The sequence below is a fragment of the Opisthocomus hoazin genome, chromosome 8, assembly GCF_030867145.1.
Source record: "Opisthocomus hoazin isolate bOpiHoa1 chromosome 8, bOpiHoa1.hap1, whole genome shotgun sequence".
NCBI classification, from domain to species: domain Eukaryota; kingdom Metazoa; phylum Chordata; class Aves; order Opisthocomiformes; family Opisthocomidae; genus Opisthocomus; species Opisthocomus hoazin.
In genome coordinates this window covers 62,500,097-62,517,593 of record NC_134421.1, presented here as the reverse complement: position 1 = coordinate 62,517,593, position 17,497 = coordinate 62,500,097, and the positions used below count along the sequence as shown (strand labels likewise).

At 37.3% G+C, this 17,497-nt stretch overlaps 1 protein-coding gene across 1 annotated transcript in view; it reads left to right on the top strand.

Moving 5' to 3' along the window:
* SEMA3C (semaphorin 3C) overlaps window positions 1–17,497 on the top strand; it is a 128,096-nt gene that overhangs the window by 63,903 nt on the left and 46,696 nt on the right. The window contains exons 3-5 of the mRNA XM_075428503.1: window positions 7,759–7,919; window positions 10,374–10,436; window positions 15,733–15,852. Coding sequence (XP_075284618.1) covers window positions 7,759–7,919; window positions 10,374–10,436; window positions 15,733–15,852 — 344 coding nt within the window. The remainder of the gene's footprint in view (window positions 1–7,758; window positions 7,920–10,373; window positions 10,437–15,732; window positions 15,853–17,497) is intronic.

Sequence of the window (17,497 nt, the reverse complement as noted above, 5' to 3'; positions counted from 1 at the left end):
CAGTGACGTAATTGCTGGCCCACTAGAAAAAAGGGCAAGAGAGAAAACACAAGAAATTACAATGAAAAGATGTACTGCTCCCAGAAGAAGTCAAATGATGTGGAATTTGTCTGACTTCTCCATGGGTTTGGCTTTTTTTCTTGCTCCATCTCAAAAATAATGTCATACTTGGCAACCAACAGCTTCCCAGTCCTGCATCTGGAAAACAAAACCATATTGAGCACCAATGGCAAAGCCACTGTGTGCACCCAGGCTGGTGAGATGGGTTGAGCTTTGTGCAGCCTTAGGCAACGTGGCAAGGACTCTCTCCATGTCTGTTGGAAAGAAACAAAAGGGTAAACTCTGTATAACTCTGTGCAACTCTGTATAACTGCAGACTTTGAAGTATGCAGCTTACGGCTCTTGGAGAGCAGTTTGCACACTGTGGAGCTGTTATACACAAGCTCTGTATACACAAGACATGGAGAAGACTGGCTTCCATCTGATGTGGCTAACTCAGCTGCAGTAATCTGAAACCCAGCTGGCCTGTCTTTATGGCTCTCCATACTTGCCCAAGTTGTCTCTTTGGTTTTGGGACCAAAAGTGAAAATAAAGCCTGGACGGGTTAATAAAGGGTAGAAATGAGCAAGGTAGTATTTGAAAAATCAGATATCCTCTTCTGGAAAGTTCTGTAGAGTGGCAGTATTTTTGACATCTTCTGAGACAAAACCTAGAAATTGCCATTATACAAAGGGATAAAGTTGATGACCAGAAAAATTATAACTGCACACTACTTATTAAAAAATAAAAAGCCCACTTTCCAATGTTTTTATTGAAATACCTGTACAGACTTCAGAGAAATTATATATGGTTAAAATATACCAGGTTTACAGTAGGTAAGTGGAGGTATAATCTGAAAATTATGCCTAGAAGAATTATGCCTACCTATGTCTACAGCCTAGCGAGCCCGGGTAGGTGGAGGATGTGGGTGGTCTTGCATAATTCTCAAAGAAGTAATCTCAATACTGAAATATTTGGCAAGACTTGGAATAGCTATGCAACTGCAGTTTGGAAAAAGTTGACAGATTTTCCCACTTCGTTTTGGAGTGGGGATTCTATTGTGGAATGTGGTATGATTTCATCATGATAATACTAGTGTCAGTAAAAAAAAGAACCAACATTTTAATAGTGTCTGTTCTTCATAATGTAAAGCTTCAATAAAAATGCACTTAACCTTGTGGTGTACGTTGGGTTGATGAATGTGCCACAGAGCCGTGTTAGTACATTTTGCCGCACACAAGCGTCTTTCTCTCGTTGTGTGTTTGCCTTTGCTTAGAAAGCACATTCCCTCTGCACAAAACTGGCAGCTGCCCACACCTCCGTGGATCTGCCCCTCGTGCTTCATTCTTCAAAGCAGAAAATCAAAGATGAAAAGTTCGCTGATAGTTTTTGATAGCTTTAATAAAACAGTATTCTGTCATGAGTTATTCCCCTTTCATTATGACTTTTAAAAAGCCCCAATATCAAAAGCCAGCCAATGCTCCGTTGTGATCTTTGTAAACTCTATGAGTTACCAGGGTTTTAGGACTTCTGTGTGTCTTATGAATTGTAAAAAAAGAACTTGTCTACTGACATATGTGAACGCTCTGCTTACGGTCAACTATTAACTCGTATGTCTTTTCCTATCAGCACATGGTCCCCTTCACAAAGAGCTATTGAGTGTGTTTCTGCTCCTAATGTGTATGTTGAGCTGCCCAACGTGACAGATTGTTCTTCAGACATGCTAGAGCTACCTCTGGGCCTGATTCTCCAATGACTTTGCCTTGGTGCTATTATTTCTATTTGTAAAAGACTGCCCTATCTCAGTGCAGTAAAGCTTAAATTATATTTTCAACTCATTTAGCAAATAAACCAACAAGTATTCAAGGTGTATATTTAAACCAGCTCATATTCAGATATCGTTGACATTTCTGTCTTATTTACTCTCATTCCAAATACAGCAGTTAAGGTTCCTACTAGCAAATTATACATTTTAGCTCTGGGCAAAGAGGGCTCCTGTTTCAGCCTGTACTGTCTGAACTCCCTTCCTCCCTATCCTCCAAGTGATCTCGTTAATTAGTTAGCCCGTGATTTTATGAGCACTTGTAAATCTATTTTCTCCCCTCTCACTTGCTCTTTCTTTTTTTTTCAATAAAAATGTAATTGAAACCCTTTCAGGCGGATTCAGAAGCTAGCAATTGTGCACGTCTGTGATTTCCAGTCCTTATAAACCTATTACCTCCTTACTTAAAAAGCCAGATTTCATTCTAACAGCATTAAAAAAAAAAGTGCAAAGAATTCTTGTGCGTGAAAAGAAGATAAAGAGATAAAGAAAAGGTCAAAGGTCCACCTGAGCTTTTTGGGCCCCGTGTGGTTAAGGCACACAAGGGACTGACTAGCAGTACATCTGGCTGCTTGTGGCTCTTTGGGCAAATGACTGCATACCCATTTGTAATCAGCTTTGCTTGAGAGCTGGCTGGGGGTTGGGTTTTAGTTTGAACGCTGCATGAGCAGTGGCAAAATGCTTTAACAGCTCTCTTATCTCATCCTCTTAAGTAGAAGGAATCAATACAGATTTCTTTAAAGAAAAGGAATATTGACAGTGCAAAGGTGACTTGTTCTGAAGTTTTTAGAGGAATTAGTCATACTTTCCTTGTTCTCTTGACATACATAAAATTCAACAGTCACATAGTGTCCTCACAGAGTTGAAGAGCAATATTATAAATAGCATACTTTTTCCACAGGTACTATGTAAACTACAAAAATAATATATTTATTTCTTCTGTGTCTTTAAACTGAAAAATCAGAAATAAGGCCAAGAAAACAAAAGTTAAAATTATTACATTCTTAAGAAATCTGATAACTTTTAACTGGCTATTTTCCAGTTCTTTCTGCTAACAAGGTACAAACCAGAAGTTACACAATACAAAATACAAAGAAAAATATTTAAACTAAAATAAAGCAGAGCTGATAATAATGGCTGAAGCATTTTTTCAAATAATTTTTTGTAACTTTGCAGATACCACTCAGTTTTTAAAATATATTCCCATTCCTTTAATGCTAGCAACACTATGTACAGACTCTCTGTAATTTTATATGTGCAAATTACTTTTTCATCTGTTCAGAAGTGACCTCTGAGTGAAAGGGTGCCATTTCCATTTGATACTATATGCAAAACCATCATTCTACTTAAATACTTATTTCTATGGGGGGAAATAAAGAAAAAAATGGGAGGGGGACAGAGAAAATGGGTTTCATTCCAGTTCCTAGAAGAAGGTGAGATTTTACATTGCAGTTTCACATTTGGCATGGGCTGGCATATTTGTTGGCACAAACTGAAGGTTTAATGAGGCTTAAGAGAGTCTTGCAGTCTTCTTAACTGGAAGCTCATATTGTCAGGCCTACTGCTAGATCTACACAAGGCCTGTCGTTTGTGGACCCCATACCCCATGAGGGAATTAATAAGGCAGCATTGTACTGCTGACTTCCAAAACACTAAGGCGACGTAAAATCCATGCCAGTTTGGGCAGCAGTGGTTCCCTGGGGAGGTGTAGCCCATCTTTGTGGAAAGCTATGTTTGCCCCCTTCATTGTCCTGCTGCGTGTGAAACGGGATTGCTGTGTTTTACTCCCTGCTTTTTTTGAGGCACATACACCAAATCTCTGCTTCTGCTCTGAACTTCCCCATAAACAACCTTCTGAGACTGAATACTTATGCCAGCAGGAAAGAGGAAGAAAACATATTATTTCTTGTACTTTACCACAGAGGATCCTAAATTAAAAGCTTGACAGAACATCCTAGATTTGCTCAAAGAAGCCCTGCTAGCGCAGAGATGACTGTGTGTAGTTTTTCAGATATCGTAGTTTATCCACAGCTTATCTGTGGATAAACTCAGTGCTTTGAACTTGAGCTGGGGATGCTTGCATACCATGGCTGTAGTTTACCAAACTCTTCAATAAGATTTCTTGATTATATTGAACTTTTCAGTAAGAAGTGGTTATGTGGGTCTGCGAATAAGAAATAATTGTATTTTGGGAAGGTCCTGCTAAAAGTTGTATTAGTTTCAGTAACATATGTATCAAATATGTATATTGGTATAAGATGTCTACTGAGGAAGTCACTTATATTAGGGTCTTATCTTACATATTAGGGATTATTACATCCCTTCCATTAGGAAGGTCTGGCTGTGTTTTCGGCATTGTGACACCACTGAATTTGAATTAAGGAGCGATGAAAGGTTGATGTTGAGTGATTCAATAAGATGTTCAGAGGACAACCTGACAAGTGGATCTAGCTCATATACCCGTATGCAGGTTGGACAATTTGGGTATAACAGGCTGTGTTTGTCACAGGGGAGGTATCTTCACCTTCCTGGATTTCCAGTCTTTTATAGCTGTAATTTGTTTTGTTCTGGACAATACAATGAATTTTGAGTGTTACAAAGGCTTTTGTGATGTTAATAATAGATATTACACAAATATTTTGTTGCTGTTCCTGTGAGAACACAACTTTTTTAAAAATAATTCTTGCATTAACATTTTTTTGTGGTGGATTAAAAGGACGATTAAAGAGTAGGTGTTAAACTGCCTAATGTCAGTAAGCTGTACACTGTGTATGAAAAATCCCAGTCATTGGGAACTCTAAAACGTGCCGTTCAATAATAATAATAGCTCTGGGGAAAGAGTTCACTGAAACCTTTGTTTTTCATTAAAAGGGACAAGAGCTCTACAACCTATCCTCTAAGATCAGATTTCTAACACTAGGGAGCAAGTTGATATTGGCTTTATCATTGAGGAAAGCCAAAACTAAATTCACTGACTGACGAAAAAAAGATGAACAAAGATTATTCTTGTGTCATTAATGATGACAGTTATTTGTGTATGGAATATATTACAATTTTTTTTATTGCCAAGCAAAATTGTTAATGTTCACAGAGAACTGTCTGCAACATTGTTCTTTGTAAAGGGTTTACTGCCTTAAATGTTTGGTTGAATTCCCTTAGCATGGAATAGAATTTTCTTTGCAGGTCAACAAATGCTTGCATCACTTTTTTACAAAAACTTTAGGAGATGAAAAGGAATGCGTAAGAACTTAAAGCATCTTTCCAGCCACTGCTTTTTCCAGGTTACAACACTGACATAGTAAATCTTTAAAAAATCTAATTTTCTTGGGTTACTGTGTGGCAAATATTGTTAAATGAAAAGAAAATTTGATCAATTATAAGTTCTCTCCCCACTTGCTTGAGTAGCCCTAAGAGACTAATAAACTGTAAGCTTCAGCACTGAAAAAAATAAAACTAATCGATCTGTATGAGAGTATTTGTTTCAGGGCTTTCTTTCCCTCTTATGAATGGTGTTGTTTTTCCGTAGTCTGGTGGCATGTCATGAGGTATTCTCCTCAGCAGCGGCTTGGTGGAGATAGATTACCCTTCAGGTGCCTCAGAAAGAGTGATACCATTGCAAAGAGGTTACAGTTCCAGGAGAATAATGGTTTTTAATAAATGAAAATTGTGGAAATCAAGTATCTGTTGCTATTTTTGTCTCCTGCTTAAAAACAATCATGGTGATCTTGATCATCTTTTATGTCAGTCGTGGTTTACTCATTGTCAATCATTATCAGTTGTTGAAGCAGTAAGGAGGGGCATTATACTGGGCAATCACTGAGCTCACATTTACCCACTGTTGTGTGGGAAACTACTGCCTCTCCCAGTTTATGTATGCTTTCCTAGGATATCAAATACATAGTTATGGGAAGGCGAAGTTTCGCCTTACAGCTGCCAAAAATTACAATAAAGTTAATAAGGCCACCAGGAAGAGGGATGAGCGCTAGCTTCTCAGGCTTGCTATGAAAGGTCAGTCTGAGGATTTCAGAAAGAACAAAGGGAATACATTTTAATGGCACTATGCTAGTGAGTCTCCCAGATGCCTTTGAAAGGCCTAGCTAAAAGCTTACAGGGAGGATCTTTTTTAAAATAAAATAAAACGATTTTTCAAGCACTGATGAAAGTCTACTGAAAATGTGTGCACAATTTTCATATGTATTTAATGAGTACAGTTTCAGTTTAAGCTTCTGGGTGCAGAAGCTGTAAATCTTCATTGTATGTTTATCTTTTATTGAGGGACATATGAAATAGAAATATTATTTCTTAATTTTTTTAATATTACCATGAATAAATGCATATAGGCAACCTTTAGCTTCTGAAAGCACACATCTAAGTGAATCAAAACATCATATCTTTCAGTAACTGAAGATATTTTCCATCTTTCTTTGAAACTATTTAGCACTCAATTAAAACTGAGTTATATATCATATTTATCAGTGCAAATCATATACTGTTAAATGTTTTTCAGTCATTAGATTTCTAGTAGGCAGGTATAAGTCCCAAGGCTGCAGACTTTGCCTGTATGTCATCTACAGCTTGTGAATACTGCTCTCCAAGTAATTTTCAAAGAAAAAATTATGCTTCCAGCTAAATATGTGTTTTACAGAAAGTGCATACTTTAGACACAGGTTTTTTTTGGTGTTTTTTTTTTAACAGGGCAAACATGCAGAAATATTTTTGTTTTGAGAGTTTTATTTTCCAAAATATCATTAGCCCACATTAAGCTTGTTATCTAAAACGCATAGAGGACTAATGAGCACAAACTGCCTTTAGTAAAAGCTGGGAATTAGCAACAGTGACAAGCCATACTGTCCCAGACAAACAGTTTGCAAAAGAGATATGGACTCAGTTCTTAGATTTATGAATAAACATTATAGCAGGGCTTCATTTTTGTATGTACTGTGTATTTGCCACCCTTTTAGAGTCACAGGGAACACAATCCAATGATACTGCTCATGAGGTGAGAAAGCATAATTATATGTGAAATATTTGAATAGGGGGAAATTGATTATTAAAGTTTTCTTTTTCCATTCTGTTATTATTGAAAAGAAACATAATCTGAATGGGGGCCAAAATATATTGACCAAGCAAATAAAGGAAGGCTGAGCTTTCTTAAGGGCAGCAAGTAATACTTGTATTGCAGATACTTCTGCTATTCCTATAACAGGCCTGATACTGCACTACTGAGATCAAAGGATGTTTTTCATTTCACTTAATTGAAGAAAGTTTTGTGTGGAAAAACAGAGCTAGTTCTACAGTTCTGGTAGTTTTGTCCAAATCCCATAAACAAGTAATTGAATAAATGGATATATTTAAGTTTGACTGAATACGTTTTTTTTTTTCCTTTTAAATAAGCTGTGTATGGTGATGAAGAACTGAAAAACAAGTTTAACCTTGAAAATGATAAAAACCTGTTCTTAGTGAAGCCCCCTGTTAGGAAAAGAAAATAAACTCTTCTTATGTAGTTTTCATTGATCTTATAGATTTTTTGCTGTCGTAAACTTCAAAATGTATTGACCACCTTGATTACTTTAATATACGATCTTCCTTAAAAACCAAAGCTGTAAATAATCATATCCATTAAAATCAGAATGAATTAGATGAATGAATAACAGCAATTCCTTATTTTTATGAGATACATCTAGCTACTTAATGTACAAAAAAATTACATCCAAACTGGGAAAGGAAAATTTGTTTGAACTCAACCACTGCATTAGTACAAAGTGTCTGATGAGGGGTTTTCTTCTCTTATCGACCCTGCTTGTGTTCAAAGATGCCTTTAATTAGAAAAAAATACAGTTGTGAAGCAAGAAATGCAACTGAACTGCTTTACTAACTTGTTGTCTTTACTGTTGCAGAGCTCCAAGAAACGAAGACCTCCGAATATCACAGAATATCCCACAGTCCCCTAGATTACAGGATATTATTCATGGATGAAGATCAGGATCGGATCTACGTGGGCAGCAAAGATCATATTCTGTCTTTGAATATTAATAATATAAGCCAGGACCCTCTCAGTGTAAGTTGAAGACGTATTTTGAGAATCCAAGGTTGTTTTAGTCTATGCCTTTCTTTTTCAGAGAAAAAATGTGTATTTCATTATTTTGCAGCTGGCAAAAGTCCAGGCCTGCACCTTACTGAACTGTTAGTCCTTGTTTTATGTCTAATGAAAAATGAACAAGCTATTAACTTGACTGCTCCTGAAACACCATTTAAAAACTGACCTGTTTACTCATTTTGAAGCAACATTTAGTGTGACTTGGCCTCATAAAGAAAATTTGTATGGGTTGATGGTTTCCACTCCTCTCCAAGATTTAAGATAATTCAGACATACACTTTTAAAAGAAGGCTGCAAGGAAGAATAAGATACATGCAATAATTTTCAGACCATAAGGAAAAAGCAACAGGGACAGAGTTGCCTTTAACCTTTGGCTACATTTATTTTTGTTTTGCATTTTGAGGCCTAATCACCAAACTATTTTCCAGTCTTTGTTATGTCTGTGTCAGGTCTCGCCCTTCAGTTGGGTAGCTGGGACATGTCTCGTTTCAGGTTTTTTGGACACTGTGACCCTCTTCTCCCTCTTGATGCCAGCTCTTTTCTGGCTACTCTCACTTACCGATATGCCATTTTCTAATGACTCTCTGTGTCCTACCTCTCCAAACTGTAGTAGGCAACCTCTATAGGATGATAATTAAATTATCAAATGTTTAATCTATTTTCAAATTGATGTTTTGTTTCCAGAGCCAGTTTACATCCAGCTTCTTTGCTTTTAAAATAGGTGGCCTGCAGAAGTACTTGTGTGCCCAGAAGCCTGACTGTTGAGATATTATTTCTCTACAGACTTTGCCTTGCCTATCTGTAGACTATCACAGCTACAACACTACCTTGAAGTGTACCGTAAAGGCCTTGTTCTACCACGTTCATCTGATCCTTTAATCTATGGGCTTTATTACTGTACCTCAGGAGTATTGAAGGGTAGAGATATCCAGCTTACAGCAGCAAAGTTAAATGCCTTCCTTAAGAGGCAAGGCTTTTAATGTGTCAGGAGAGAGAGAGAGGCCCCACTGGAGGGTGATTAAGAGCAGTTAAATTAGGCTTTGCTCTGGATCACCCTCTGGACATGCCTGTCTGCCTGAATTGATTGTGCAGGGAGTCCAGGGAGGCTAACTCTAACTTACACATTTAAATTAAATGCCTCTTGTGTGACAGCGTGAACGTGCCTTTCCTCCTGCTAATGGTACAGAAATCTTCATCTGGAATGAGGTTGCCTTCTCTGATCTGAAACAGCTTGTGTGACTTTTTTCTAATTCCCGTCTCACCAGTGATCCGGCCACCCTTGTCTGGGAGCTGCTCTGCTCTCGCACAGCACCCTCCAGCCTTCCCTTAGCAGGTTGTTTTTTATTCTGTGCAGAGCTCGGTTAGGTAGGAACGCCTCTGTTGCATGAAATATATTCTGCAGTATAAAGCTGTGAGGCATTTCAACAGTGTATTTAGGCCTGGAAAAATAAGAATAAAAAAAAAATCAACAGAAAGAAAAAGCACCTGAAATTTTCTAGCAGCTAATGGGATTACCCAGTATTAGGCTCAGAATCAACCTCTGAGTTTTCACACATTCTTGTGTTTGTTTATTTACTTTTATAACAGGTTCACTTTGCTAATCTTATGCCTCCGTAGAAACTCTATGTACATATGCATATGTACCTACAAATCTCTGCATACATATGTGTGTATATATATATACACAGAGATCTTTTAATGCTATTATTTATGTTATCTTGAGGCTAAATGTTATCAGACTCTCTCACCTAATAAATTTCTAGAGATTCCTAATGGATGTGTTTTCTATTTCAAAATCAAAATAAATAATGGAAGAAGCTCAATAACTTTAGAGTTTGAATGTAGATCAGATAAATGTTCCAACATTGAGATGTTTGTTGGAAAACTGTAGTGCAAGATATCTTGGAAAGAAATCAAGAAATCAACATGAAATCTTAGGATTTTAAGCAGGTTTTATTGTAAGATATCCAAACCTTTACTGTTAAAAGTGAATTTTTTTTACAAGAACCCTTCTTTCAATAATTTAGTCTTCTGGTTTCTAGTGTGAACAATTTCTAGAAGTTTAATAACAGCAAAAAAGTAAAGATGAACAGTAATTTAGACAATGACGATGAAAATATCTCTTACATAGAATGGAGAAGTTTAAAAAAATTGATTAACTTCTCTTAAAAATATTTAATAAAATTAATTTGTATCAGTCAATGACCTGGGCCTTTATTTTGTTTACTGCATGCTAAGACAGAAAGTTGTTTCCATTTACCAATGAAAGTATTTTTTGCCTTATAATCAAGGTGTAAAAGATATCAAAATATTAACTTAGCAATCTAAGTTACGCAGTGAAATGCTTTTTGTTTTTCATTAAGAAACAAGTTATGTAATAAATACGTTAATTAAAAGACATTTCTTTCCTTACAGATTTTCTGGCCAGCGTCAGCAAACAAGGTTGAAGAGTGCAAAATGGCTGGCAAAGATCCTACAGTAAGTTATAATCCACACGCACATGCACACACATACACAAATTACATACTTGGCAGTAAAGTAAGAGCACCTTGAGTGCAGCCAAAATGAACGAAATGTTTGTTTTGCTTTTTAAATACTCTGCAGGCCAAATGATAAAGTGAAATTATGAAAAAACAGGCTATGTAAATAGAATGCACCTTCAGACTTTGACAGATGGAAAAAGATATGCATTGTCCACTTCCTTGCCTTTTTTTCTTGTTACTGGTGAAACTAGGTAACAGTACTTTTCCAGATATGTCCTGAGGATGATGCCCAACAGTCTGTTCAGTGTGGGGAAGTGCCCTAGCTGTCTGCTCACGCCAGGATCAGACTCTACAGGCAGGTGGTACCCACTGTCTGCAGCCTGAAGACGTCAGAGTCAGGAACACCCCAAATGCCTCTTTCCATTACTTCCACAAAACAATGCCCAAATAAGTATTTGGAAACCAGTATGCTTTACTGGAAAGAGGTAAAAATTCTCTCCGAAATCATGGGAAGCACAGAACATGGAGCAGTTATGTTGGGTCATTTTGCACTGTGGGTGATAGTTCTTCCGTCTAAATGCAGACACTTTCCAAAGCAAGGTAATTTCCCAATGCTCTCTGTATGGATAATAGATAGAAATGAGCTATTTTGAGAGACCCAGTGAATGGTACTATAGAGCAGATCCTGTCTTTGGCAGAGTTGTGTGTTAATATGGTTATCTTCCTAAACTAATTTGAACTTACAGTCTGCATATGCCTAGATTTTATTCACAGAAGACAGCTAAGTTGTAAAAAAAAAAAGCAGAAAGTCACATTTCAATTCTATTCAGTTACCTTTTTACTTTTTAACACTTCAGCAGCACCTAAAGGTCTTTAACCTGGTTTTCTTTTTAACTCTTCAGATATAGCTGTTTTCCAACTGATATTTTAGTATTAGAATTCAGAATCTAATCAGACCTAGAAAATTGCAGTTTCTCACTGCTAAGTTTATGAGAAAAAATAAGAAAATTTTGCTTATATTTTGGTTTGAGAAAAAAAACTATGGAAATCGGAAGCCTTCACATTAAGTATAGTTGTCTTTGGAGCACACTCCTCAGCATGTATCTAGGATAATCATTGATGAAGTGACTGGAGGACATAAGCAGGTGTATGTAAATACAGCTTTTAATTTCAGAAGTGATAGGATTAATGCAAAGTCCACTGAATTTAGTATAAAAACTGTTGTTTATTGCAGAGGTCTCTGTATCATGCCTAATATTTCTATTTATTTTAGCTGCACATTTTCACTAAGCCTACAGATGATATGCAGTTCAGTTACTGCAATGTTACAATAATTCACTGGAGTCCATTTTGTAAGAAAAATACATGTGGGCTGTATTTTGAAAATCTGTTGCAAATGCTGATGAATGTAAGGAAACCAGAAGGCTGGCCTACTGGAGTGTTGCTGTAATATTGCTTTTTCACAACTGTGGAGAGAAATTCACTATATTGCTGCAGAGCATCAGAATGATTCTTTATGAATGATTATATTATTATTGGTATGGCAGCTTATCTGCTTTCTTTCCTGATAACGACCATAGCGAAGAACAAGTATTTTTCCTGTTGAATGTCCTATTTTTCTACACTTTTTTACATTTTTCTGGTTACTACAGTGTGCGGTACATTCTATAGCTAGTGGCCTGTTAAGTTGTGCTAAATGTGAAAACAAAATGTATAGCTTTATTAATGGTGATTAATGTTGAACCTACTTACTAAGTCAACTACATCATCAACTTGTGATAGACTGGTTAAGGAATCTTCTTCTCTTTGAAATACAGAAGTTCATTCCTCTTACTCGTGTTTCCATCATATGATGACACTCTAAGCAGAAGGCAGTATGCAAAATATATGATCCACAGGATCTCTCCAGAGAATTTTTAATGTTGGATATTTAGTGGTGGGACTTTCCTAGCTTGTAATCATACTGAAGTAACCAAATCCTGTTGCATTAGTGGACAGATTTCTGGATAAAACCTCTGTTTTTAACAGCAGCTTAATTGTGAGTACAGCTAATATATTGTAACATAGTTAATGAAGAATGTGTATGAGCATCAACTTTAACTGATTTTTTTCAATCCCAGCTGTGCATTGCAGAAGCAAAATGAAGTTCCAAAAATAGAATTTGACATTAAGTTTCTTAGTATTTGTCCTCAAGTTTAAAAGATAAAAATAAAAGCACTGAAAAGTAGCTGCTACTCTCACTAAAATCAATGATGTCTGTTATTGAAGGCTCACTGAAATAATGAGAAAAAGAAAACCCAATGTTTGGAACTTAAAATTTATAGTTGAATTTCAATAGCATTCCTGTGAGTTTCACTCCTGATAATAATGCAAGAAACAGAGAATGAATTCAGAAGAATTAAGAGTTTCAATTGAATTAGAATTTGTCACATTAAAAAAAGAAAATAAAAAAGGGAAGGACCGAATGCATGATAATGTTGGGCCTATTAGAAAATACTGATTATCACAAGGTAAAAGAATAATAGATAGACTTGGAGCTGCAAGTAAAGCACTTCACGCGATCAGCAAATTCTTTTCGAAGGAGTTTCAGGGAGGGTTCGTTTGCCTGACCGTTAGACAAACAATGGTGTCTGAATTTGTCATCTTTGGTTGCCTTTTTCATTACTGAAAAGAAATTGTCACCTCTAAATAGTACGTTCATGAGGCTAACTTGAATACTTAAATTACAATGACATCTATACTTCTGCATTTACTGTGGCGAGATCCTAGGGCATAGATGTCTGACTTACAGATGTCTACAGTAAGGCAGTTACCCAGACACTGGTGCCCCAAAAGTGGGATCATTTACCTGGTATGCAGCACACCAATATACACATAGAGCAGAGGTATTGTCTTTATTGCATATTTGCACAGATATGGGTGCTAGGTGATAATTCCACAAGGCTAGCATACCGCTTAGCAGAGTCACAACAACTATATACTCTTAGAAATACAAATTGTAGAATCATAGAATCATTAAGGTTGGAAAAGACCTCGAAGACCATCAAGTCCAACCGTCACCACAACACCACCGTGCCTACTAAACCATGTCCTGAAGTGCCACATCTACATGTTTTTTGAACACCTCCAGGGATGGGGACTCCACCACTTCCCTGGGCAACTTGTTACATGCTGATTGGTTCACCACATTACACGCTTGTCTTAGATTGTTATGGAGTAAAAGTTGGTATCAGCTCCAAGAGAAGCACTGGTAATACATGAATATCTAGAGCTTAGCCACTGCCTTTGACAAACATCCATCATAAAGTCAACTGTCACTGGTAATACATGAATATCTAGAGCTTAGCCACTGCCTTTGACAAACATGCATCATAAAGTCAACTGTTTCACATCACCTCAGACCCGAGTGATTTAAAAGCTCAAAGTACTTCAATATCAAGGAAAGGGAAATAAACTGAAGTGTAGGTGCTCTTGAATGGCAATCCTACAGAATGTATTATGAAATAACAATTTTGTGCTTTGTTGGGTTGTGGAGTCACAGTGCAGTACCTAGATTAATCACGTAGCAGATGGCAGATGGCTTTCAGTGATTCAACATTAAAGAGATGGGCAATGGTTCAGAGAAGATCATAAAATGGTCTTCCTGCTGGACAGCATTAAAATATGATAATGCTGGTGTTGAGCCTGCTTGTGTTACTTGTGTGTGAATCATGAGTGAAGAGACGCGAAGACACAGTATGTGTCAGATGGTTACCCCAGAAGGCTGTCCTTAAAGAAAAGAGCTGTTCATCAAACCACCCCTGTGTTCTTGCCATAGACACTTTGGAAGGTTCATGGCATGGTGGTGAAGCAGCGTAGCAAGTGCCAGGTACCAGTACTGTTCATGTAGACATTGTTTTCTGGTCCTGATCCCTGAAGACTTTAATTCTGAGATTTCTCAGCATGTAATCCTTTATCTAAGTGTCTTCTAGAAAAGTTTTCTGCAAACAGAAAGAAAGGAAAGCATCATCTTACACTCTGGCATATAGAAGCTAGTGGTATACCCTCGCCTGTCCTGCTTCCCTTTCCACAGCTGCAATGTGGATGGACAGTACTGAAAAAAACATGATTTTGACAACAAGACATTACTAAAGCCATCTTGGACCCAAACTGAGATAGCTGGATATGAGAAAATGGAAACATTTAGGAACAGTCCTCAGCTTTAGAGAAACAATGTGTTTTGACTGTGTTAAAGGGTTTTTCAGATATAGCTAAAGTCAACACTTAACTGAGGACACGCAGTGTTCCCTGTAGAGAAACTCCTTCTATGAACTCTGAACTACCTACAGTTATGCGCCAGTGTTCAGATATTGTAGTACGGTACCAGCTCCTGCTGAACAAAAAATGTGAATGCCTTTAAATATAAATAAACTGTGAAGTCTGCTGAACAAGGATTAACTCTACTGATTTTCATGAAGATGACTGATGACACAGTTTGCAATCTTGTGCTCACTGAACATGTGCAATTCTCACTGTCTTTGGTGAAGATTTGGGTGATTGAATATGAAGGCAATTCTGTGATCTCAGTAAGAAAAAGCATTCAAAAAATTACCTATTTTCAACCTAAAGTGCATGAACAGTTGATCATAGTCAAAAAAGGAAAAGCAAGAAAAGAAAGGGATGTGCTGGAAGGAGAAAACTAAATCTGATGATGTGAACCCATGTGGCCCTTAACATTCTGTTTTTGTTTTCATGATGATTTGAAGATGCTACTGTTGATCTTCAGGATGAAGCAACAATTCACTGCAAACTTCCTTGATGTTGTTCAGAGTTTTAAAGTTTTGGAAAGATATTGTGTATAGAAATAATGGGATCTGAGATTTGAGTTTGCTTTGCTTTTTAATTATCTCCAGCTATGGTGAAAAAATTAGGGGGAAAAAAGAGACTGTTTTGGAGGTGTCCTTAGGGAAACTTCATAAGGTTACTTGTTTTCCTGCAGAGGCCCTGCTTCTTCCCGTGCAATGTACAGAGAAGTCGGTGGATCTAAATTAGATTTCTGTGTGAAGATGGGGAAGTTACATGCACTTCTCTATAACTCCTCTATAGTTCTCTATGAATGCCCAGTTCCCAGACTAGGCAAAATGGCATGAGAATAAAACAGAAGTCTACAGCTATTCAAATCCAGAGACTACCAAATGTTGTAGCTGTTTTCATGATATTATTAAAATTATAAACTGTCTCTGTCCCCTAGAGTTCCCAGTGTCTAATAACATTTGCCAATGTGAAATTATTTTTCTCTGTATTCCCTGCAGCATGGGTGTGGAAATTTTGTCCGTGTGATACAGTCGTACAATCGCACACACCTGTACGTCTGCGGCAGCGGCGCCTTCAGCCCTGTATGTGTGTATGTCAACAGAGGACGCAGGTCAGAGGTAAGTCTCTTTTCATTTTAGTCCCTCATTTTGTGGTGCATCTTACCAGTGTTATGCAAAAATCAACATTTTGAAAATTCAAAAATCAATGATACGAACAGGTTCCTTCACCCATGTTAAGCAGAAAAAGAACAAAGATCCATCATTTTCTGACCAGTGACCAGCTAGAAGCAAAGCCAATATCAAAATCCATGCCTCAAATATGATGGTTGTCCAGAATTCCATGGTCATACCAAATTCTGGGCTACATTTTATACTACTTTTTATTTGGCATTGTCTGGTGAATTCATTCCTACTATTTGTTGGAAAAATTGCCAAGAAATACTTGAAAGGAAATAGCCAGTTAGATAAAAAGTAAAATATGCAGTCCACTTTTTATAACTTCCATGTGTTACGGATTTCTGGGAGAAGCCCTTAAGTGGGCTAACTGTTCAAGTATGTGAAGGTTTTCTGGACTTCAGCGTAATACCCACTGGATGCAATCCCAGTACAGGTAACTTTCATCTTCTGCAGAAGTTTTGCCCCAGTAGATTCTGCCAGGATGAAGTCAGTAAGTTTTCCCATTGCTGTAAGGTCTTCCAGGGCGTAGATATTGTTTTCTCCAGATAGATCTCCAATTTTTCTATATTCACTTTCATTGTGTGTTTTAAATATACAGAGTACCAGATGTTTCATAAATACATTATCCAGGTTTCCTGATTTGAAAATTAAATGTCTGTTTATGTGCAAATGCAATAGATAATAAATTAAATAACCAGAAGGAGAAAGAAAAGCACTTAACCGAGATCCAGCACGTCAGTAGCTTTTGGGTCAGATTTGTGTCTGCAGGCACAGGGGTGTGCACTATATTTTCCTGTACGATGTGGAGGCAGATGTGTTGGGAAGGAAGATCAGACAGTGCTGCATGGAGTCTTGCCATGTGAGGGCAGCTTTAAAAGCTGGGCTGACTCCTAGGGAAGACACTGGGAAATTCATCACTGATTTCATTGGGAGTGGGATGAGAATTCTGGCCAAGACCCAAGACTACTGCAGAGGTTGCCAGGAGGTGATAAATCATTGTTGCTCCAGGTAGGCTTGCAAGGGATGATCTCAGTGACTTTTGGTAGATCCCTACCTGACTCCAGCCTCCTTAACAGAGTATATAGTCTGAATCACTGCACCTTCAGTCCTAATGAATTGTCTAAAAGTAGAGGTTCATCAGCCTGGATTTAAAAGCACAAGCAGCAGAACTGAAGAAGTAAATCCATCCTTGTGGTTAGCAGAGTCTGTGTTAACTTATTTTGAAGAATTTAGAAACTGAAGTCAGCCTTCCTCAGCGTTATCCTATTTCTTGACAAATTAGTTAAAACATGGAAAGTGATCTCATTTGTCTCTAATTAATGCAATAGTCCTGTATCAGCTTAAGTAGTAGTACTGTAGCCCAGAAAAGTCTGAATCCCATTATTTTAGGGTTTTTGTAAATGGCAGCGGGGGGCAGAGGGGAGTAGAGTGGGAAATGACTTCTCCAGATGAAGCAAGATGTTAAATTTCTTAAGTTAAAAATACATGTCTTGGAAGAGCAGAACTGACTTCGCTTAGCCTGTCTGTATAGCTACATGCCTATGATCAATTGATTAAATAAACTGCTGTTTCAGACGTCTGGAGT